The sequence below is a fragment of the Lineus longissimus genome, chromosome 2 (assembly GCF_910592395.1).
Source record: "Lineus longissimus chromosome 2, tnLinLong1.2, whole genome shotgun sequence".
NCBI classification, from domain to species: domain Eukaryota; kingdom Metazoa; phylum Nemertea; class Pilidiophora; order Heteronemertea; family Lineidae; genus Lineus; species Lineus longissimus.
This window is the reverse complement of record NC_088309.1, coordinates 19746065-19772068: the sequence shown is the minus strand read 5'-3', so window position 1 is coordinate 19772068 and position 26004 is coordinate 19746065. Positions and strand designations below refer to the sequence as shown.

The 26004-nt window shown below is 39.5% G+C and overlaps 1 protein-coding gene across 4 annotated transcripts in view; it reads left to right on the top strand.

Moving 5' to 3' along the window:
- LOC135482750 (serine/arginine repetitive matrix protein 2-like) overlaps positions 1-26004 on the top strand; it is a 190817-nt gene that overhangs the window by 44812 nt on the left and 120001 nt on the right. The window contains exon 1 of one of the 4 annotated variants that reach the window (XM_064763093.1): positions 23163-23422. The exons of the other annotated variants lie outside the window; for them this stretch is intronic. Coding sequence (XP_064619163.1) covers positions 23268-23422 — 155 coding nt within the window. The 5' untranslated portion in view covers positions 23163-23267. Of the gene's footprint in view, positions 1-23162; positions 23423-26004 lie in introns of those variants that run through there. 4 annotated transcript variants of the gene reach the window in all.

Below are 26004 nucleotides of genomic sequence, written 5' to 3'. Positions count from 1 at the left end.
AGGTAGATACACTCCTGATTCTTGATTATGCCACATCCTTGCTGCATTAAGTTTCAACTTTTCAAATTCGATCACATAGGTTATTCTCCCAAGTCACTCCCTTGCCATAACCTACCCAAAGTCATACAAAGTCATGCTCTTCTGATCAGCTCTTTGACCAAGCCACACCCATTCTGCAATAAAATCTCTAGTTTCCAAACTCACCTACAGGCAACTACCCCTTTCATTGCCTCTTTACCAGGGGACGCCCTCGCTGTATATAACCTAACCAAAATCACAGACAAATACCACAAAGTCGATTGGAGTGACATTTTTAGCTCACCTCTTAGCAGAGGTGAGCTTATCCCATACCGTGGCGTCCGTCGTCCGTCGTCGTCGTCGTCGTCGTCGTCGTCGTCGTCGTCGTCGTCGTCGTCGTCGTCGTCGTCGTCGTCGTCGTCGTCGTCGTCGTCGTCCGTCGTCGTCCGTCGTCCGTTAGCAGGGCACGTTTCATAACTGTTAGAGCTATTGAGTTGAAACTTGGTACACATGTACCCTTATGTAATGACACCTTGGAGACCAAGTTTCGGTCCGATTCGTTTCATGGTTTGGCCACCAGGGGGCCAAACGTTAAAAGTGAAAATATGCAATATCTCCCTTAATAGTAGTCGGGAAATTTTGAAAAAAATATGGTAGGTACTTCTAGCAAAGGTGCATCATATATCCTCCGGGTTTTTGATTTGACCTCCTTTTCAAGGTCACAGAGGTCAAATGGTGTAAATCGGCCGTTAGGATGTAACGATGGCACGTTTCTAAACTGCAATGACTATTGATACCAAATTTGGTACACATTTACCCCTTAGTCAGGTGATCTCAGGGACCAAAGTTTGGTCCAATATGATTCACCACTTGACCACCAGGGGGCAAAATCTAAAAACCTTAAAAATGTGATTATTCCTTAACTTCTTGGCCGATTGCCACCAATTTGATATCATGGGTACATCTAACCACGATACAGTATATGTCACACATGTTTTTAATTTGACCTTCTTGTCAAGGTCACAGAGGTCAAATGGCATAAATTCGCCGTCAGGCCGTAACTATGGCACGTTTCTTAACTGCAATGACTATTGATCACAAATTAAGTACACATGTACCCCTTGGTCAGGTGATCTCAGGTACTGAAGTTTGGTGCGATCTGATTTGCCGTTTGGCCTGCAGGGAGGGGGCCAAATCCTAAATTCTTCAAAATGCCATTATTCCTAGTAATGACTTGCCCGATTGGCACCAATTTTATATCATAGGTAGATCTAATTCTAACAACCATTCAATGTGTCACCCGGGTCTTCTTTGATTTGACCTACTTTTCAAGGTCACAGAGGTCGAATGTACTGTAAATTGGCCATTTTGGGGAAATTGTAATTGCTTGGACCTACATCAAACCTAACACTACATGACACAATACCATGCTCTTTATCCATCTTTCCTCCACATGAGGTGAGCACAATGGCCCTGGCCATTTCATTATTGAAATATTACGATACTACAATGCTATCAATCTTCCTAGGAATCTGGTCCGTTAATTATCGATTAAATGTTTTCTTATTGATTATGAAGTGACAAACCTGCATTTGTGCAATAAATGTGGCTCATTGTAGATGCACCCTTATCTATTCTCCACAAGCTTCCTCTGTACCCCCTTTTTTCCACTTTATCAATCATTGGGTATCGATAGAACAAATATATCCATTTCCGTCACCAATATTGATCAGGATGCACAGTAATTAGATCTCTTGGCATCTAATTGACAGATTGTTTACGGAGTGCCGTTTCCCCATCAGCTAGTTCAACACACTAAGTGCCTTTTTCTGTGACTTTGGAAAATGGAGTTGCTCGCTTCTTCATTTGTCGCTTCCTGAGGGAGTCTTCTGTTCAAGTGAGCAGTGTTTTTGTTGACGAAAATAGATTTACGTCAAATTACGGTAGTTTGTGGTATCAGATGTGAAGAAGAGGGATATTGATGTAGTAGTGCAGATCTGAGAAGACTGTTCTGCTTTCTGTCTTCAGTGTGAAAGGGTTGTTTAGACATCAATTTGAAAGTTTGAAGTAATTTGTGAAGAGACGACTATGATAGTCTCATCCGTCATGGCTAGTCTAGAGCTTGCAGGTTTAATTCAATTACCAAATAGCAAGTGAACTTTGACTGTTTCATGCAAAAATATTAGGTTTGTTTAAGTCTGCTCAGCTACTTGTATTGCCGGAGCTGCCGATCAGCTCATTATGCCGGAGTTTATCCCATGTGCTGCAGCAATACGTGACTTGGAGTATCACTCCCCTTTGACTGGACCATCGCTGGTCCATCACAGGTTGCATGCCGGGAACTAAACCGGGATAAAAACACAACTTATATTGTCCACAACTTTAATGTGGTCCTGGATCCTTGTTGTTGATATATATGCACAGCCCTTGGCAAGATCCTCACTCCTGTCTCAGACTTGTCAGCAACAGATATGTTGCCAATAACATTCTGGGGATGGTGATATCTTTTCCCGAACTTGTTCTTTACCACTTTTTTCTTTGTTGGTTCACTCATGAGTGATTTTTCAGTCAGATTTTTAGATCATGCCTCCAGCGATACAGTCCCTAATGACAAATTCCATTTCCATACAGCCACCATTTTTTCACACTGATATTGCATGACAATAAGGGCTGCTGTGCCTGTGGCACCTTATTCTCATAGTCTATTTCAGACCCCTGGCTGACCGCTGTGGTGGCCCAGCATTGCATCCAGGAGGAGTGATACTCATAGAACTTGAATGGAGACATTTTGGAAATGTCCGAAGTTCAGATGCTGTGATATAAAGGAGACTTGTCATGAATGTCAGAAATCCTCAAGTCACCAAAAAAATATCACCAAATAACTTCTGCTAAAAGCCGTGACATATCATATCATGGTTCTGGACTTGCAATTCAGTCACAGCCTGAGCTCAAAAACGTGTCGTTGCTTCACCTGGCATATCATATCCTATACAAAAAACCGCCAAGAAATCTCCCGAATTCTCGAACTTACCAAAAATAGCCCTGCCAATTACTTTTATATTATCACTGTAATGCTTATGCCATGTCATATCGTATGTTTGAAAACTATCGTATGAGTATTGTTTCCGTGACTGTCCGTTGTTGCGTGCAGTTCTTTGATTAGTGCGCCTAAGCTAGCGGTACGAGGTAATCTTCTTTCAGAAATAGGACGAGTCAGCACGCAATTTCCAATCGATTATAAAAAACATTTTGAGTGAATTCCATGATGTTGTCCCCGCGTAATGAAATATATTGATGGAAAAATCAAATGAGAATTTCCTTCATTTGATTGCTTAGTTTATTACTATGAGGTTTAGATTTAGTTATCAAAATGGCAGGTGAACATAATAATTGATTTTTAGGGAAAACCATTTCCTATTTTCAAGTGATTGAAATTTTTCTTCCTTTTCCAGAGAAAAAACAGACTGTTCAGTGGTAGGTCGTGGGTTTGAAAAAATGCGATGCCCTGTGCTACATGTACGCCGTGACAGTTTGTGGTCAGTTTCAACGATTTCCGATTCTGAAATTTCCCTGTTAATTTAAATATTCCTGCTGTTCAAAGAATCGGTCCCAGCTGTCTTCATGCTTCAAAAGTTGAACTGAAATGTATGTTTGATATCACAGGGACTGCTGGTGTAACCAGGTAACGACCATATATAACATTTACACTCTTTTTATGGAATTTTCACGTCAGACTTTCAAAAAATTGGAAAAACAGCAGGTGTGCATTCAAAAGGTCAGACAAAAATTGAGGTATGAATTTAAACGTGCTTCAAAGGTGCCACAAAACATATTTAAGTCACTCTTTTAATGTCTTGTAACAAACTGATACAGCTGTGGCAAGTCTACTAATCAATATCTCGGTGTATCCTTTATCTGTGTGTTGAAGAAATTGACCAGACTTGCGTTTGCGTTGGTCCTCATCAGTGAGAGTGGAGGAAATAGAAGGGATCAAGGAAGCCTCTTGCTTTGTTGAAAGAGAAAAGGACCAATTTGTGATTAGAGGAAGTCATCTTTCATCAATGCCTGCAAGGAAGGAGCGACCACTATATACCATAGTTCTTATGAGATGAATATGATGCGAGTAGGTCAACTGATGTGATGGTTGAAAATTTCACAGTCACCTTGAATAGGCCTTATCATGGTCACTTTAGACAGTCAAATCATGGTTTAGACACAGAGACATTTCTCCTCTTGGTTTGTGGAAAAAGGATAAGACCAATTTGTGATTAGAGGAAGTTATCTTTCATTAATGCCTGCAACAAAGGGGCTGTGGGTACGGCCAAAGTTCTGAAACTATTATTGTTCAAGTACTGTAGGCCAGCTGATGTGATGGTCAAAAGTTTCCAAATCACCTTGAGTAGGCTTAATATCATCGTCACTTTTCATAGTTTAATCATTATTGACACTGAAACAGGACAGAGAATGAGAGCAGAAAGCAACATTAACCATGCCTTTGATTATTATGTTGTTCTTGTCGTCTAATGATATCCAAAGTATCTTATGTATCAAGTTAGTATCACAATGGTACATGATAATCTCGGCAACATAACCTCATGAGTCATAGTATTTAAAAATCACTGTGTTCAGTAATGCAATCTATCACGGTAAACCAACCATTATCGTCTCTTGTAATCGCTGTGTATCTCAGTCTGTTTGGTTCAAGATATCACCTCCTCTTGTTTTACCAAATATCATGGTATATATCCTATTATTTGTGGCGGAAGCATGATATTGAAGTGAAAATGTATCCGGGCCATATGTGATTACTTATATCGACAGGCTAAGGAAAATCTCATTGACTTAGTTGCGATGTAATTATGCGCTTCCGCAGTATAAGCTGATTGAATGGAATGGAGTTTGTTCTTTGTTGATTGTCAGATTCGTGGTAGAGATGGAAGGTGGGGATAACCGGGTGTGTCTTTGGTGATAAAGGTCGCTTGTACCCTTTGTATGACTTGAGTGGGAAAAGAAGGCAGGTGGAGCTGCCAAGTCAGTATTCAATTCTGACATGGCTTGTTGTTTCTCGTGCTATAAAAAGGAGGAAATTTCATTGTTTGCCTCCAGTGAGAACTTGACATTTGTCATAAACCCCATTTTACGAAAAAATGGTACACTGATATGATTTGTGGTGATTTTGCACAGAAAATGAAATATTTGACATGTTTGAACAAAATGTTATATTTCATCTGAAACTTCAATGTGTTCAAGGTCCAAAGTATCGAGAAATACTTACTTTGCAAGAATTGGACAAAGCATGACCAAAAATGAACCATTCTGAGGGAAATGCAAATTTTCCCAGCCGTTTTAGGCTTGTTTTAAGTGCATTGCCATTTTTTGTGAGGTCAATATAGTTCCGTTTCTCACAGCCTACCTGAGACGGAGTTTTATCCAGTATGTTTGATATCCTAATTCACAAGATGACTTACTCTAAGTAAAAGTCCTCTGAGCTATGAATTAGTGACGATGCCCTGAAGACTTCGAGACTGGCTAATCACATAATCACATTGAAATTCTAATTGAGTTTCATCATTTTAAATTTGGTCGATTGAAGTGAGAAAATGAAGAGATACTTAGCAATACATGATCGTATCACATTGTTTGAACTACATCAGAACGTGATTTTAATTCAGAAGACAGCTTGTCCGTGTCTAATATCCTGGCCGCAGTATCTAATCAGGACCAACTTCCCGTTGAAGTTAATCAAAATTCACGGTTAATTAAAGTAGCCTACACCTTCATAGGAGGACAAATCTCTGACTCGTGTTGGCGATGCCGATCACGTCCATGACGTATTTCTAATTGTTAGTTAACAAGTGTTTTGTGGTCAGTGACAGACTTCACTTCTGAGGTATCAGACGGTTACATTTTGTGGGGATTCACTTTGTTGACTGCGATATGATGGTTACTTTTTGTGGGTTTTCACTTTGTTGACCACGATATAGTTCCGGTTTATAAGTAAGTAACGCCAACATAAAGTCTGGCTTGTTCTCTCGGAGCAATTAACTAATGCTCTTACATTATCAGCCTGCAAACTTACGAGGTTTCTGTAGGATCATCAGAGATTTTCTAAGGTTTCGTTGTACTAGTAATTATAGTCGACATTTGGTTTCCCTCCCTACTGTAACCTAATGGTTATAATCAAAGGCAACCTTCCACTTATGTTGCCCACACAAGGAGACAAGACCACTGCTGTGAGGGACTATTTCAAATGAAATGATATGATTAAAGAACATATTTGGTAATGTTTTGGCATCGTCAAAGAATCTCTATTGGTCCACTTCAAAGGGCTTTCCTGATAACTACCCATTATTACTCAGCTGTGTTTTTTTCGTGTTCTAAATTTGTGAATCAAATATAGGAATCCTGTTATTTTATCTTGCCCAGCTGGCTTCATGCTGCCTATAGACTCCCTTCAAGGAACTCCAGCACTCAAGAATGCTTAAACCAGCTTAAAATCCCCATCTCCATCCCCATCTAAGAAGTAGCCTGAACTTTCCCACAGCTGACCATCATGAGGCCTCGTTGTCAACTCTCCCAATGTCAGATTTATGAGGTCCTCTCCTGGCGCTGACAGGCAATCTCCATTGCCAGTACCTGGGTAATGAAACCACTGCGACCCCATTTCCATCCCAGTTAGATGAAACCTAATCCCATCGTTTAGCTGCCAGATGATTTTGACAGTATACTAATTATCAATATCCAAACGGCTAGAAGTTCTGCCTCTTCAAAGTTAGAAAGTAGGGAATTGCTTAGTGTGTTATAGAATTTAAAGTTGCTTTGCAATTTACAAAATTCAAAATCCTTAACCTAAACATTGCTTTGGCTTTTTGTCGGTTGTTTGTGCTGTGGGCTGTGGTTTTGTATCATATTTGCCTATAATCTGAATGATTTAAAGTTTTACAATCTTTAGAATTTGAAGTGAATGTAGACTTTGACAATTTGTTGGTTGAAAGTACAGCATTACTGTGCTAAGATGGGATACCAGTGGTAAAGTGGTTGGAGCGGTCGGGCTTTTGATGAGGAGGTCATGAGTATGACTCTAGAAAGGATAACCGCTGTTCCCTCATATTGTCCTTTAGCGTGGCACTCAACCCTAAATGTCTTCATCATTAGAATGAGGTGTAAAGTCATTCCCTGTGTCGTTGCGAGGGCAATAAAAATAATACCTCAGAAAATGAGAAACATTAGTAGCTTGTGATGGACCCTACCAAATGCCAAATGCTGAAAAAGAAAAACTAAATTTTCTTTCAAGCCAAGTTGGCAGTATGACCTTTTTAGCTCACCTCTTAGCAGAGGTGAGCTTATCCCATACCGTGGCGTCCGTCGTCCGTCGTCGTCGTCGTCGTCCGTCGTCCGTTAGCAGGGCACGTTTCGTAACTGTTAGAGCTATTGAGTTGAAACTTGGTACACATGTACCCTTATGTAATGACACCTGGGAGACCAAGTTTCGGTCCGATTCGTTTCATGGTTTGGCCACCAGGGGGCCAAACGTTAAAAGTGAAAATATGCAATATCTCCCTTAATAGTAGTCGGGAAATTTTGAAAAAAATATGGTAGGTACTTCTAGCAAAGGTGCATCATATATCCTCCGGGTTTTTGATTTGACCTCCTTTTCAAGGTCACAGAGGTCAAATGGTGTAAATTGGCCGTTAGGATGTAACGATGGCACGTTTCTAAACTGCAATGACTATTGATACCAAATTTGGTACACATTTACCCCTTAGTCAGGTGATCTCAGGGACCGAAGTTTGGTCCAATATGATTCACCACTTGACCACCAGGGGGCAAAATCCAAAAACCTTAAAAATGTGATTATTCCTTAACTTCTTGCCCGATTGCCACCAATTTGATATCATGGGTACATCTAACCACCATACAGTATATGTCACACAGGTTTTTAATTTGACCTTCTTGTCAAGGTCACAGAGGTCAAATGGCGTAAATTGGCCGCCAGGCCTTAACTATGGCACGTTTCTTAACTGCAATGACTATTGATCACAAATTAAGTACACATGTACCCCTTGGTCAGGTGATCTCAGGTACCGAAGTTTGGTGCGATCTGATTTGCCGTTTGGCCTCCAGGGAGGGGGCCAAATCCTAAATTCTTCAAAAGGCCATTATTCCTAGTAATGACTTGCCCGATTGGCACCAATTTTATATCATAGGTACATCTAATTCTAACAACCATTCAATGTGTCACCCGGGTCTTCTTTGATTTGACCTACTTTTCAAGGTCACAGAGGTCGAATGTACTGTAAATTGGCCATTTTGGGGAAATTGTTATTGCTTGGACCTACATCAAACCTAACACTACATGACACAAGACCATGCTCTTTATCCATCTTTCCTCCACATGAGGTGAGCACAATGGCCCTGGCCATTTCATTTGAAACATCCTTAGAGTTTTGATGGGTTAAGGTAAACTTCATCAAACATCTAAACTTAATTGTACAATTATGTATTTATGCCACTTTAGTATCGCCTGGAGATGAACTACCGTATTAAATGAATTTCTCTGCTGAAAATCGTCTTTCCAAGAGAATAAATTTCATGATTTAGTTTGTCCACTTGGGTTACTCTTAACAAATGCTTAAGTGAATATCTCGTCAGCCTTACTGTCTTGTCATCAGGGACTGGTATTTTCAACATAATTTGTTTGAAGTGCACCATCCCTATTGAGTTTGTCTCTCCTGTCTAGTACAGATAAGCCCTGGGGAGGTGGTAAATTGTGCGCAGGTGTCCTTGCATCCCAAGATGCCAGTGCACTTAGCGTTATTGTCACGAAATATGCTATATATTGGAATTGCTGTGTTGACCAAAAAAAGACATGAGAAAAATGTTCTTGCACTAGAATGTTATGGGATATTTCGTAATTGATTGAACCCTCGTTTTGTGGTCACTCGATCATATTTTAGGAACTAGTGCATCTTAAAGAGAGTGTCAAGAATGAAGAATACATGTTGCTGATGCTGGCTCATATGAAGAAAGAATAAAATAAGTACGAAAAACTGGGATCTTGATACCTCAAGTGGTAGAGCATGCAGTGGACTAGCAATCCAAATGGTGGTGGTTCATATTCTTGTCAAGGCAAGAATGAAGAAGACATTTCGACCAGAGATATGCAGTTTATTAGAAATGCGTTGACGGAAAAAAGATGCAACAAAAAGTGTACTTGTGCAGCTCAGTTTCGCTGATACAGAGGTTTAGCGACAGTTTTGTAGTTTCAGAGACAGCGACCCGCCTCGCTAGATACCCAGCGCATAATCCTGTCCGTCATTCCTACCTTGAGGACGTCTTTGCGATAATGACACATTCTCAGATTCTCCTTCAGGTGTTTGTTCAAATTCGTTGGACCCAATCATTTTGTAATTGCTGCCTGGAAATACTACGGAGACATTCCATGTCCTTAAGAGGACATTTCCTTGGCGATGACAAGAAGACATGAAGGTTTTGTCAGACCCAATCATTTGTAATCGCCCTGCAGAAATTATGACACATTGCCTAGGCGAGTTAGTTTCTAAAAAACCAAAAAAAAACCCAACTTAGCAGACGCCTCTCTATCAAGGACACCCTCTCTACCAAGGACCTCATGTTGTCGGTGTTGATTTTATTTCGGGACAAATAGCATATTTTTCTCATAAGTGTCATCAAAATTAAACTCAACAGGCTTATAATGCTCCTAAAATCTTAATAATGTTAGTTCTAGAAACTGTTGCCTTGAGCATGTCGAGGAACCAGAGCAAAAATAAGGTACACATTCTCAGTTTTTTAGCTCACCTCTTAGCAGAGGTGAGCTTATCCCATACCGTGGCGTCCGTCGTCCGTCGTCGTCGTCGTCGTCGTCGTCGTCGTCGACGTCGTCGTCGTCGTCGTCGTCGTCGTCGTCGTCGTCGTCGTCGTCGTCGTCCGTCGTCCGTTAGCAGGGCACGTTTCGTAACTGTTAGAGCTATTGAGTTGAAACTTGGTACACATGTACCCTTATGTAATGACACCTTGGAGACCAAGTTTCGGTCCGATTCGTTTCATAGTTTGGCCACCAGGGGGCCAAACGTTAAAAGTGAAAATATGCAATATCTCCCTTAATAGTAGTCGGGAAATTTTGAAAAAAATATGGTAGGTACTTCTAGCAAAGGTGCATCATATATATTGGTCAGATGATCTCAGGTACTGAAGTTTGGTGCGATCTGATTTGATGTTTGGCCTCCAGGGAGGGGGCCAAATCCTAAATTCTTCAAAATGCCATTATTCCTAGTAATGACTTGCCCGATTGGCACCAATTTTATATCATAGGTACATCTAATTCTAACAACCATTCAACGTGTCACCCGGGTCTTCTTTGATTTGACCTACTTTTCAAGGTCACAGAGGTCGAATGTACTGTAAATTGGCCATTTTGGGGAAATTGTAATTGCTTGGACCTACATCAAACCTAACACTACATGACACAATACCATGCTCTTTATCCATCTTTCCTCCACGTGAGGTGAGCACAATGGCCCTGGCCATTTCATCAAAGTAATGCACCAGCTGTGTGATGAAGATTCTGATTTAAATAAACTTTTTCATGTTTTTCACACTGTCTAGTGTCTGTTCCCGGTTCAAACCTTGTTCGATTTTTCTTACATCACATTTGGTAATCAGACTTCAAAGATGGCAGTACTTGTGAAAAAAAACAAGCTCATCTTCCGGTGGAGTTACTTTGAAGTTGTAGATTTTTGCACAAAGATAACAGTGTCGGTGTCTGGAAGATGGGGAATGCAAATTGTATGACAACCACTGAAAAAAATACAGGATTTCTAGACAATATTTTTATATGTACAACACATGTGCGTACGGCATCATTGGAGTACATCATCATCCTCATCATCAACATCAGCCTCCTGATCCTGGTGGATCTTTGCCTCAAATGGTACCAACATGATCAAGTTAAAGTAGTTACATATGACCCCCAGTCATATGTAACGCAAGTCATATGTCCAGTTCTTGTTTGAGCAAGCAATTTTGACGCATGCAATAAATATTGCACGCTACTGTAATAGAAATCAGCTTGTTGGTGGTACATTTCTACATGCAAAAATACCCATTTAAAATAATGTTATTAGAATCGTTTGTGACGTTGTTAATTAGTTTCTTTGCCAACTTCACTTTTAACTTCAATTTCCGTCATTACAAACTTCAATATTTGTATTCCTGCTGGCAATACATTTAAACACTTCTTTTTGTTTACATAAATTTTGAAATGTAAATTCAAATGGATATTGCAAGTCTAAATTGCCTTTGTTCTGGTCATTAGACGAATATTAGTTGTGAACATGCTATGTCTGGTGCACCTCAGTCTCATGAGGGTACTTAAGACTTCTTCTGAATGGGTTTCTTACATGAAAATATTCACTTATAAATGCATCAGTTTAATGCTAATTCAGACTGATTTCACCCTGAGAGGACCAGAATTTCTCCAACATTTGTCTTACTCATGCAAAGACTAAGATCAGTTTTGGTAAGCTTTTTCTGCGATTGACTGAGTATTGAGCACAACTAATGTGTTTCAGTTTAGTTGGCAATCTTGCGTCAGAAATGGAGCTCGATTGGTCCCTTGCTGTGCAGAGAATTGTTAAATCTGAATGTTGCATCTGCCAAAATGGAAATATGTCCCTATATGGCACCATTAGATAAAGTTTTAAGTTCGATAGTTCATGTTATGTACGGTTGGTCCTTCTTGACCAGCAATTAGGATGAAAATGTTATTATGGGTTATTGCTCAAGTGTAAAACTGGCTAATTGGGCTGGAACTACAGTTTCCTTAGCAAGTTACTGGGAGAGCATTGCTTCTCTTGAATGGGATGAAATTGCCTCACAGGTTAGATTACTATCAAATATTATACCCAAAATAAGACAGGAATTTCCACAGGGCACCCATTTCATGGCCAGTTGAGTATCGAAATGTCACAAACACAAAAGGAAACACCTTTGAGGGCAGAAGCCCAAATGATGTTGGTGCCCAAGACTAACCACCTCTCGTCCAAATCTGAGCGGGTAAATAACATTGGCAACCAAGGTTACCTGCCCTTGGTGTCAGCTTATCTAGCTCTGGGTAGCCAAATAAGGTTGCCAACCAAGGCTAACTGCCTTGCCTCTGCTTATATCTAGCTCTGGGTGGCACAATCACATTGCCAACCAAGGTTAAATGCCTTTGGCCTTCGCCTCAGCTTAGCCAAATAAGATTGGCCACCAAACCAAACAGCCTCGGCTTATGTTTTGCTCTGGGTATGGATCCTTGGGCCTTCTTTGATATGTGTGTGACAGTTAGGTGCAGTCATTGACCAATTGAACCACTGCAGCAATTCTGATTCGCTGCCTCATTATAGAAACTGGAGCCTTGTGTTCGGTGGTGGTGGACAGAGAAACTAACCAACCGATGACCAGCCCCGGGAATTGGGCATGCTTGAAGAAGAGAACATGGTAATTCTATCAATTTCCAGTGGAATAGTGTCATGATTTGTTTCCGATTGGAAGTTTACCTGGAGGGATAGAACTTGAAAATGAATCAGCTTTGAATCAGATTCGTTGCAGCAAGCTGATCCCTTCTTCCTCATCAGTAATGGATCTGTCTTGATTTCTTTTCTCTTCTAATAATTAACGGATGGTGGATTCCAAAGATTTCCCCCTGTAGCCTTCAATCAGATAAAAAAAAAGTGTTCATCCGACAACTTTTTCCTGCGGAAAATGGATAGATTTGAGTGACTCTTCATTTTTGGCAAACGTCAAAGTCGTTGGGGTCAAAAAGGTCCCTGGTTGTAGAGTTTGAAATTGTAAAGTATTTACATTGAAATTGTGAGTTTTTGTCATGATGGCTGCCCCCTCTCAAAGACGCCATCATCACTATATTCCCCAAGGTTCCCAGGCTTGCTGACAGTTGGCTGTTCCAATGCCATTTAAGCACTGATTTACTTCTGAACATGTTCCATTCAATACTGGCCTGCAATGGATGACAACTACTTGGTATTCTTCGCTTGAACCCCGGCAGTCCCGCTGTTTTATAGTCATATGTCTGGCCAATCCCAGCGGATTGGTTGCATATTTTCCTAAAGCCCTCGACGTCCTTTGTGATGATGGAAGTGCTTCCATATTGCTGGTTCTGACAAATTTCTGGGATGCCCTGGTGGAAGCTTTATCAAGAATCAAGAAGAAGAAAGCAAATTTGACTCTTTGAAAATATCTTGGCACTGATTGCAATTTCTATCCCCAGTGTGACCACAGGAATATCAAACTCGAAGTGTTAAGAATTTAAAAACCTCTGGTCTGGGGGAAGCAATCGCAATAATAAGACTTATAGAGCTATCTCTGATAGATTTTTTCCCTGGGGGTCTGAGAAGGGAGTGTTGGGGGGGGGGGGTGAAACGTGGGCGCTGAAGGTGTTGAAAGAACGCTGCCTTGCAAGTCCGCTAGTTTTGCTGTAAATGATTAAGAAGTATAAACTTGAACTGTGGTACATGTAGCACTTGGGTCAAGGCGAGCTGAGGTGTGTGGTGATGCTAAGCTATTCTTGCTGAACAGTGGTCCCAATAATTCATTGCCCGTATTCTGACTGATATCCTCTGCAATTGGTGGCAAGATTTTCTGACAAGCACAACCAAAACGCCGGTACTTGCAATGTAGCTAATAGATTGAAGGTATCTCAGAGGCAATCCCTTCCCTATGCGATAATCTCCTGCTTTTGTGTTACACAAAATCAGATAGGCTGTGCATTGAGTCTCCTGCTTTGGTGTCATACAAAATCAGATAGCGCATTGCGTCTTTGCGAACAGAACAATAGTGGAACGCAATAGGCATAAATGTTTTGTCTGTCTGTTAGGGCAGTGATATTACTAAGTGCTGATCCATTCTCTGAAGAAGAATTTATAGGTGTCTCTTATCCCTTGATGTAGATTCATACCCAATGTATGACATTACCTATATTGCAGAGAGAAAAAAAAGTTGCGTTTGGGAAGAAATTTCTGACAGTGTATCACAAATGTTGTGAAACCAGTGATTATCGCCTTGGCAATTGGAAATAATTCTCCTTCTGGTGCTTTACATAAAAGGCGATGTATAAGGTGGGCTGTCATTCCTTTGGTGGCCAGAATTCACCTTCTGGCAAAAACAGTTTGACAGCTATTCGTAAGCTGATGAAACCAATTTAATATAGGATTGCGGATTTAGGTTTGTAGTGGGTGTTTATATGGATGTGTTTACCTATTGTCAGTCAATAGAGGGCGGTCTGAAGAACAAAATGACAGCAAGAACTCAATTTTGCCCGAAATGTGGGTACCCGTTTCTTGCACGCATCCCTTCATTCTCCACTCCATCCAAGGACAGAATCTCAGCTGGACATCGGTGTCATTAGATTGGCTGATGGTTATAGGCTTATTAAGAAGATTAAGCCGTCCTTTGTAGTTGCCTTCCGGCCATTGCTGTTCGCCTGATACCCTCATCAATAGAATAGAGAATAGTAATAGGCGCAAACTAACCAGATCCGATTGCTTCGTAATCAACTTACCGCATAATATTGTCAGTATATTCTTGGACGTTTCTCGGTCTTCAAAGTCTCATCCGCTACTTCTCCCAAGGACAAGTTTAGACACAGTGCTTTGTCTTTGGTAAACAAGATCGATGATAATGTGAAATCATATTTCTAACAAATATAATCTGCATATTTTTCTCACTGCTGGTTGCTATAGTTTAGTGTCCTTGGGGTTCTCTCTTTAGCGTGTGCTAAGATAAAGTCATGAAGCCACTATATACTGGGACATAAAAATACACATCCTGCCTTGGACATGTTGGATGAGGGACACCTCTAAGTGCAGAGCTGAAGAGGAAGTAGCACTGACCACTCTAGCAGGCCTCTCAGATTGCCAGACAGCATGGACCGCTGCCGCAACTACTCAACCGATGTTTTAAATGTCTGTGTCACTCATGTTGCGCTGCCTCTGTCAGGCTACTGATAGTGTCTTAGATTATCTTGTCACTTGGAACGGGTTTTTTCCATCCGCCTATCTATGGCATCTGATTGCATCGTTTGATAATTGACGCACGCAGAAGCCATTAAATGTCCCCCCAACATTAGATGATTGGCGTGATTCTTTTCCTTGGTTTTTTCCCAGTTTATTTCCGTGCATTTTTCCCGCCTGCATTTGAAGTATCCACTTGGCATTCTGGCGCGATCTGAACAAATTATCACTTGCACGAAACCAATCAGGAACTTACTCGACATATTTGAAAACTATTTATATAATCAGATCCCTATTGTGAGGGGGAAAAGGGGAGGGGACTTTTTCTGTAAAAATCTTTACTCCTGTCTGCAAATGAAAAAGACTGATAGTTGTTGGCATTTACTTGATCGTTTTGCTCATTGGTGCTTTTCTGTCTCTCCATTTTTGCACTTTGCGGAAAAATTTCAAAAAAACGCCCAGGGTTTTCTGATTTCTCTCCATTGATCTACTTAGTCACATTAGTAAACTCTTCCGCATTTGATGTACTTGGTCACCATTGTAAATCAATAACTATCTCCAAAAATACGAGTCATTACTTTTGCTGTAGTTACGATGCCATGATATAATGAATCATTACAACCATGTGGAAATATTTCTATGCATAATTTTTGTAATCTTGCCTTTTTCGTCATTAAATGATATTACTTTTGTGCGCTTTGCCTGAAAGTGATTTGTGTGGCAGATGTCGATGGAATTGCAAAATCTTCTTTTCACTCATAATCGCAAGCAGCTTCCCCCAACCCAAGAGCTGTCTGGAGGAGACTCCTCCAACTCACATACCAAAATCCTGTTTCATGGTCAAGGCTTGGGTACCGGCATATGACCATTTTGGTGTGGGCATCCCCCCCCCCATTCAATATATATATATATATATTTATTTGTATTTAGACTAATGAATGATGTCTTCTCTTCTGTTATAGGTAAGTAGCAGTTTGTGATTGAAGTCTCCATCCAGCAGGGTTTGGTGAGTCAATGTACCAGGTAATGGGCGAGTAGTTTGAAATTATTTGCTTCAGTTCATCGAGTCTTTGTCGAAGTGGTGAGTATAAGTATAAAAATTTGACACTGTGACAAGACTTCACGAATTCATGAGTTGTTTTCACCAGGTTATTGAGTTCTATCTTGTGACCAGCTCCGGTTAAAGGATCTGTGTATAGCATTTGGAGAAAGAGAAGATAAAGCAAATCTCTCGCCTGAAAATTGTTTTGGGTCCAAAAACGAGATTTAAAAAACAAAACTGAGTATATCGGCCAGGTAGTTTTTCACAAAATCATGACAATGACCAAAAAGAATGTGGACAGTTACTGGTGAAAAGCCTAAATGATTCCGTCTTATTTTTTTGCCCAGGGGATTATTTTGATTATTGTATTGGAAACCTTGTCAATACAAGCTGCTATTGCTGTTTGTAACTTTATAACAATACAGTTACAAAAGGAAGATCTATTTTTGACTTGACAAATAAAGGAATTATCGGTGTTATAGTGCATGAGAGTTGTTGTTCGAAAATAACAATGGAAATAATGCTTGTGGCCAAAATCCCTATAGGAGATCTCTCCTTGCAGTTGAATCAAAGTGTTAGTTCCTTGTTTGTACAAACACCTGATTTTACTCAAATATCATGAATATCACAAATATCGCATTTTTCAGGAAAATATCTGCAATCTGACAGTGCCATAAACCTTGATTATTAAAATTATGTCTGAACCTTTTGACATAGGTAGGTTGAATAAGGCAATGTGTAATTGGGTGGAATTTCTGTCAGACGGAATTTCTGTCCGCACCATACACATGTTACTGACAACTCAAGGAACGAACAATGTTTAAAACAGGTGAAGGGGGTCAGTAAAAATGCTCATTGCATTGAACATGTTGAATCTTTGAATAAATTTAGAAGTCAAAAGCATATTTCAACTTTCTTTTCATGTTGTGCTGTGATCTGTGATAAGAAGTAAACTTTTGGAATTTGTTCTGGGGCCGCTAACTTTGTCATGTTAATGTTCATTTTGTTCGCTGAAGTAAGTCTTGTCTCTTAGTTGAGTTGGCCACCGTGAGGGAGTCTATACAACACTGCTGTGTCTGTCGTCCGTCGTCCATTGTCGTTGTCGTCTCTATCCTGTTTCACCGTAGGGGAGTCTATACAACACTGCTGTGTCTGTCGTCCATCGTCTTCGTTGTCGTTTGTATCCTGTTTCAAAAACGGTGGCACGTTTCTTAACCGCTAGGGCTACGAACTTGAAACTTTGTACACAGGACCCCCCTGGTCAAATGACCTCTGACAATCATTTTTTCGGCGAAGAAAATTTTCTATGGGACGTTTTTAAGTTCATTTCGCAATATCAGCCTTTTAGCCAACTCTTTCATTTTCATCCCACATTAAAATGTACCTTTTCATTTCCAATTTAACATGTTCAAAAACTCCTGTGATGATGAGACAGCCAGATTCGGCCTGCCGAAAACGTGAACAGTTGGGTTCAATTCAGTTGGTAGAAGGGTTGTTGGCGTTGCAAAAGCATGTGGCCAGTCTTATTTCTGGACGACACCAGTGGACTTGCGGCTGCACTTGTGATATCACTCAAAACATATCCGCAGAGGTGCTTCTATCAGAATATATCCGTTACGCCAGCAGTTGCTGAAAATACAGTTCGCATCTCTGCTGCAAGCAGCTAGATTGCAATAGAGGTTTCCCGGCTTTTGAAATCTCCTATAATTGATTAGAACAGCTTAACTTACAATCGAATCAATAGAATATCTGTTAATTATTCAAATTGATTGCCAGTTACCTTCGTTACCAACATATTATTGACAACAAATGAACATGTAGAAAAAAGGTAACTATGACGATTCAATCCGATTCAATCCAACTGCACCATTTATTGATGGTTTCTAAGAAGGTTTTTCCAGGGAGTTTGAGGGATCATTTGGCTTTTGTGAACAAAATAGCTGCTTTTGTGTCATAATTGTACAACATCTTATCATCTAGATAGCATGGGCAATTAGAAGTTCACTTCACCAAAGTTCATGTTTACTTTGGTATACAGTTATACTATAAAACCATGGTACTTTCTGTATACTCAGCATGAGATGGATTTGAATTGAAAATCCATTAGCTACCTTTTGTAACCTATTGTCCTCTTCTTTTATTTCCATGAGCCAGCCCGCTAGGTTAACTTTTGTCACCATCCATGTGATGTAGCCTTAGGCAATGGATGCTAGTTTAAATGTTATATGTAAACTTGATACAAGTGTCTCATGCGTACATGTACTAGGCCTAGGCAGCATCATACCTTACGATTTTGTTTCCGAGACCTCTGTTTTGTACTCTTGTATCCTAATACAATACTTGGTTCCTGACTTTGATTCGTCATGAAGAAATCACGTCGACGACGAAAGCGAAGGTTTGTACAAGATTATTTAGCCTTTCAAAATGTTCATATGTGTACATGTACATCACTGACATATGCTTTGTCAGCACTTTTGTACTTAGATGCAATGTCACTTTGGGTTTGAAGACAAGTCAGCTGATTTTTAGGCCTGGAGGGCGGGATAAGTGACCCAAGTTGTAAATGTATGGCTGTTTCATAGGATATTAACTGCTAGGTCATTCATGCGATGCCATCCTTTAAATAAGATGGCTGTTTCGTAGGATATTAACTCCTAGGTCATTCATGCGATGCCATCCTTTAAATAAGATGGCTGTTTCGTAGGATATTAACTGCTAGGTCATGCGATGCCATCCTTTAAATAAGATGGCTTTTTCGTAGGATATTAGCTGCTAGGTCATTCATGCGATGCCATCCTTTAAATAAGATGCCTACACACCTGCTTTATGCTTGGGCTTTAAATATGCTGCTCCCTCCCCTCCCCCCCCCCCTTCTGAGCCTGTCGTCACCCTGCAGCAACAAAGTACAATGTAACCTAGAAATCATGAATTTCAGTTTGGCAGATTACGATACTATTTTCCTGACTTGATAATATTTGCAAAACCGCGAAAAAAATAAAATGCCCCCAAAATGTTCGGTAAATGATATTTCTTCGAATAAAATGTTGGAAGATAGAAAGATGCTGCTAAAACAAAAAGAGAGCAGCTAAAGGTATACCTGTTTATTCCTGTCTAGTACCTCATTCCGACTCTGCGGGAAGAAGATTGGTTTATTTAAGTCAAGGAAACGACCGCGATGACTTCAAATTGGCCACATTAAAGATGGAGAAACTGAGTGAAGCCAATTTGGAAAGTTGCCTTTGTCGGTGTACTATGCAAGATGAGTAAGTGTATCTTAAGGGTACACCGGCTGTAACTTTTGTTCTTGATATTTCAAACTCATCCCTAATGGCAATGCTCCTTTTTAAAGGGGATGGTACTTCCCTCTTTTTGAAAAACAGAATATTAAAATATTCTGTTTCATAAAGAAATAGAAATTGCCATCCCTGGGCTTAGATAATGTAGTTGACATGAAAGGCATATAAAAGAAGGCTGTGAAAAGAATTCAGCCTCAGCCTATGCATAAGTTGTATCTTATCAAACAGAGAGCGATTTTAATGCTGCAACAATTCTTGCTGTGATCAGCAATAAAAACATTGCTCGTCTACAGGTAACAATGGTATGGTAAGGTTTTATATGGATCCCAGGTCAGTGCGATCACCTGTTGTTGCAGGTTCCTGCGATTGACCGGAGCAAGTGAGAGATTTTTGTTGCAGATGCGATCATGAATACTGGAGGCAGTGCCAGAATTGGCTTGTTCGGGGTCCTTTGAGGAACAAGATAGCATTGAATATTCTGACACATAAAATTGAATTTCTCCTTTGGTCTTCAAGGATACGAACAACAGGGGAGTTGAGAGTCTTCGTGACAGTTAATGTGTCAGCGCAACTCCCCAGTAATGAAATCGGCAAGTCTTGACATGTAGTGGCCCAATACATCACTCCCCAATGACCATTTGTCTAATTAAGTTGTAAGTAAGTTGTTAGAATGTCATGACAGACTAGCCTGTTCACCGCAGTCAGGTTGCGCTGATGAGTGTAAAGATCCACCGGACTTGTCATCCTGGAGTGGATGTCCTATTTGAACTTACGCACTAGCATTGTCTAGTGCGTGTTTTGGTCATAGGTCATCACAGCTCCCGTCCTCTGGTCCAGAACTGAACCATGTAACCACACTCTAATAAAACATCACCCTTTGGACTGACAAAGGCTGTGCCTAGGCGCCTAGATGATAGTGGCTGACTTCACTGAATGAAAATGTTAGAGTTGACAAGTTTGAGTTCGGGCCATACCTGATATAGGGGAAGGGGTGTAAGACCATCTCGATACTATGACTGGTCAATCCAACTAGCTTGAGTCTGGTTAAGGTCTCACACCCAGATCCGATAAAATATGGATGTTGCTCAAAGCGAGACTCAGTAACCTTTCTGTCACGGCTTGCCCCTATAAGTTCGAAAATTGCCTGTGAAATGTCATTGTGTGGGTGACTAAAGGTATCTCTGCCCAAGTTGCTGTAAGATCTGCTGTTTTGCACTTGGAAAGAATAAATCTAGTCCTTATTTATTCTCTGCCTTAGGCATCTTTTACTTTCTCCAAGGTAAAAAAGTTTCAAAAGAAACCTTCCGATTGATTGCCGATCACGCTTTCAAACTTTTGAATAGCCAAAAGCATGAAGTAAAAAATATCATGTCGAGGATATGTCTTTGATTTTATCTTCCTCCTTCCTTTGCAATTTTACTCCAAAAGATTCCCGAGTGTGTTTAGTACTTTGAGAAACACAAAATGAAGATTAAAATGTAAAGGGGTTGGTTCTCATAGGAAGTATAACAGCTTGTATTTCATATTCCATGCACATTTTTCTTGTTTTTGCAATAACCTTTGAAGCCCGATCTCAACTTAAGTCGACAAAGAAGATTCTCTCTTTTTGCCCGATCTGGACTGAACATGATTTTCATATGAGGATTTTCAGAGTAAAAATCTGAGTTCTGTGAGTATTTTGGCAACAAAGGTGATGTAAACAACATTTTGCTCCCGAAACTCGGATTTTTTTTCCGGCCTTTTTAAGTAATTTTTCAACCTGGTATAAAGGTTGCAACAAGTTACTGATTGACATTTTAAACTATATCCTTTGTGGCTTCTATGCACTTTTGTGATGAAAATGATTCCCTGATTCAGTGGGATGTTGTTGCCTTCATGCTTTGTATTAATAAAGACCTTCATGAACATTTAAGAAGGCAGTCCATTAGTAAATTCTGTGAAATTACATACCTGCGAATCTGTCATTGTGTTTCAACAATCTGTTGTTCACTCGTGAATAGGTTGATGACATAACTTTGTGTGAATACCGACAAGCTTTTGAAAATGTGCTTGCTTTGTGCATCTTGTGAAGCAATTGGGTATAACTTGTATATGATATTGTTGGCAGTCTAAAGAAAGCTACAAAAGAGACAAAAAGATCAGTGTTGATTTCAGACGAGCTATATTTTGTGTAAAATGCCCTAAGATACTCAGATTCTCGTGCCAGCAAAACCAGGCAGTGTTGTATAGTGCATCTACATTTAGCACATTCATTGATTTTGTCCAGCTTAACTTCACATATTTTGGATGGTAATTTGCTTGGTTTGTCTCTGCTCAACCATGAGGCACTGTTTGGTGAGACAACCAATACCGACTGTGAGGTATCAATTTATATTCTAACAGCTAGACCTCAAACTTTATATAATCTGAGCATAATCTGTTGAGAATCTACATTGGACACATTTTCTACCAACCCAAGAGGTTATAGTTGTCTCACCAAAACCTCTGTGGTGAAAACGAGGCTAATACATGATCCAAGAAACATTGTAACTAAGGTGTTTTAAAATGCTTCGCTCAGAAAATCACATGCTGTGATAGCCATAAAGCTTCTGAAAAAAATGAATTTGCGTGCAGTCTTGGATCTGCCTGTGGCCAATTTCTCTTTAGAAATTCTACCAAGATTATACAGCTCAGAACGTGGCAAAGCTCAGAAATTTGAAAATTTTCTTGCCGCGCTATTAAAGTTATGTTTGCTGAAATATGGATTCTGCTTGCTGCTGTTTTTTTACCTGTTTCTTAATGCCATTAGTTGCGTTAGAGTACATTGCAGAAAAAATTCTTTGAGTCAGGATAATAGGAAATAGAAAATAGATATATACTTGTATATCTTGTCACAAATGTACTCTTGGTAATGTTAGCCATAATGTTATAAAAATTAATCACGATATAGATGATATCATCGTACAATGCTCTGTTAAAGCATTCCTACAAATGGGAATATGAAGAATAAATTAAGACCATTCTTTGATAATTCTTAATCAGTGTCAAGTAAGCTGATATAGATTCTATACTAATTTTTGCTAATATGAAAAAGTTTTGATAATTCTATCGGCTTGCAGAAAGAGAGAGGACTGGATAAAAGAGACGAAGATGGCAGTGATAACTTTGATGGGAAGGAAAGCAGGTGCCGTTGGCAAAATCTTTTATGAGTCTTCAATTATTTATCAAATCCATCTGGAATGAAACAGCTTTTTTCCACCAGAATCATTTTGCATCAATTTACCGTTATTTCTCAAAAGCTTTGAACCATTAGTTTCTCATGATTGTGCCCCCCTGCTGAATATTCCGTAGAACAACTACCATGCTGTGTTTCTGTTCATAAACAAGGACAAAACACCCAGATGTATTAATTGTCAAGATCCCATGCATGTAGCTTCACAGTTTTGTCTGTTAAGTTTTCGATTTATAAATCCTCCCCGTCTGCTGCATCAATGTATAAAACTTAACACCTCAACGCCTTTGATATTGATTTTCTGATTCTCAGTTGAAACGAGAGAGCGACACTGCCTCGTTTGCCCCAATAGTGTTTCTATGCGCTAACGTTTGATACAGCGACTCACACTCGCGAGTGAATCCCTGTTTGGAGTTTACAACAGATCTGAGCATGTTTTGCCGCGAGAGAAGTCTCGCAGTTGTCAACCTGTCACTGATTGGCTAGCACCTGGTTACGTTGTGGTTTTCAAGCAATGAATGGTGTCGATTTCGAATAACGGATTTAGAAGTCCGTGATCTCTCAAAGTGTATGGAGCTCCATGGTGCTACTAACTTTGGATTACATAGGATTACTGGATTAACGGATTACCTCGGAGGCGGACTCTGGATTAAACTTTTTTCTTCTTGACAATGGGAATTATGGGGGTGACCCAGACTACTGTGCTGGATGGTATCTATGCAAGGACTATTGAAACAATTATAACGCGTGGATTTTATGTGCCACCTTTCCTCAATCAGAGTTATTATGATTATGATTACGAATATGGACCTCAATACCATTACTTGTGAGTATTCAAATTATGAAAATACTTTATAAATATTTTACTTTTAAGTGTATATTAAAAACAGGGGAGATCGATATGAGTATATGTACTATACGAGTGGTGTGGTTCTGTATCTACATAGATTTTTAAATTGCTGCTAAATCCTATTGATGATGAATCTGTATAAAGCTAACATTTGGTCCTCAGAGTATTTCATCACATGAAAAATGTTGAACTCTGATGTTGACAAAAAAATGAAAGCTGACTGCCAAAATGCACTGAACCTAGATATAAGTAAAATGCAGATTGCAGAAGAAAACAAATTATTTTGAGAACCAAAGAAAATTGTAATCCGCCAATATAAAAATTATGAATTTTTTTGTTCTGGAAATGTCGCTTTAACAGTAATCATGTTGGGAAATTTCAGTTTTTTTCAACATAGCTGTAGATATTAGAAATCAAAAATGTGAAATATATTTTGAAACATGAATTATTTCTTAATATAGTATTATTGTAGTCCAAACAGTTCCAGAAAATCAATTTTGGCACTATTCATGTCAAGACCTTCATCATTGGAAGATATTAGAAATCAGAATTGAGAAATACCTTTCAAAACATTCTGTATTTTTTTCTGAAAGTACTATTTTTGTAGTCAAAATGGTTCCCGAAACTCAATAATGGCACATTCTGACATATTCTTCGTGTCAAGAACTTTACACTTCGTTAGAAATTGCATCGATTTATTTTCTAGTGACTTGATGAGACTCCTCAATCATTGGGATGGCAGAGAAGCTTTATTGATGTTCGTCTTTAGATGTCTGGTCTTATGCCATGTGAACTTTTTGTGTCGTCCGTATTTAAATGGGCCCATTTCTTGCTGAAAATAAAGAGTGATGTTCACTCGAATTTTAGACTTCAAAAATCATTTTAGCCTCATAATGCACGGACAGATAAAAAATGTCTTGTGCAAAATGTGAAATATAGGACCTTTTAAAAAATTACGTAAATTTTCAAAGCAGATTTACTATAGAAATTTGTATTCCCTCGTCAGTCTCTTGTAATACGCTTTTTGACTAAACCTTTGCAGTGAAAAAAAACAGTTTAGCTGACGTCAAACAAGACGTTGAATAGAATGCCTAGTACATTTTAAAGCTGGTTTTGTCTGAAAACGCCAGCAGCTACATGTTACTGAGACTAAACATGATATGGTACGTTTGAATTTTTCACATCACGTTTCCATTCATTCCTCGCAATTCCAATGGGGTTTGTAACTATGTTAGAAAGTTCCGGAACTGATCCCTCTCAGCTTAAGCATCAACATCATACAGTCGGAGAAACATAGTGTGCGTTTTTGCTATCGGCGCTTATTCGCGTTGAGTATACATGTCGGTCTTATAATTTCTACATCCACGCAATGGAAACAAAATGATTACATAAAATAGGCATTTATCGCTATCGGTAACACGATTTTCGTAATGTTTCGATAAAAATTCTTACTCATTTATAATTCATGGTCCTGTCTCCTAGTATTCTGAAGAATTGCTTGTCGTGTATAGAGATATGTCCTAAATTCTACGCCTTTGATGCATCAGATTATCTTTAATAGGGAATCGGCGTGCATGAAAATAGACTCAAGGTTACCACATATAACCATGTTCTTGGTCACTTTCCTCTTGTAACATGTTTAAACATTTCTTAAAGCAGTACTCATCTGATATGATTGATAGTTCAAATCAGGTGGTTTTTTCAGTAATGTTTATGACTTAATGAGAGCTAAAAGAGGAGCGTTAACCAAACATTCAAAAATATCAGTTTCGATGAGACGGGCCGACCTGAAGCCTGTAGCTGAACATGCTCAAGATAGGGTAGGGAACCCTCAGTCAGTATTTGCCTAGATATTCAAATTGTCTTTTCTTATTCCTGAGCTTGAAGTAAACCCTTCATTGCCAGTACATCAATTTGCATCACAATGTTTGTATACAGCTAATTCCATCAGATTGCATGGATTATTGGAAGAAATTCACATCCTGTATTCTTCCCGTATAAACAATACCACTGTGACATTATATTGAAATTTATTGTCTTATTATTGATACTGCGTTGTCGTAAATTGATGCCGCCATTGTCGATATAGGCGGGTCTTGATGGATTATTTCTCCTCCTAGATCTATTTAGGTATATTTATTATAGGTTTTGATGATGAACGCTGGAGCTACCTTCAAGGCAGATTGAGACATGCAAGAATGAAAGTGGTTAATGTCACATCTTGAGCTTGACAATGTGTTGCCTCTAATTAGTGTAGCTTGCCTTTGATTTTGCAAAAAGACAGTGTAGCAAGCTTTGTGCGGTGTTGTTCTTAGGTTAACACCTGCGCATCAGTCGAGGAACTCGCAAATATGACCAACTTTGCTGGCAGATGGAAGGTATGTTACACATTGAGGCCTAATTCGGCTGAGACCTTGTCCAAATGTCACCATTGAAACCTCAAACCAACAAAAGTCTTCTCTGCACATGGAATCTGAAAAAGCGCATTCTTGAATGTTGAATGGGGCAACTCACATACATCTCAGGGCCATGAGACCAAATTAAAAGAAGAAAGAGAT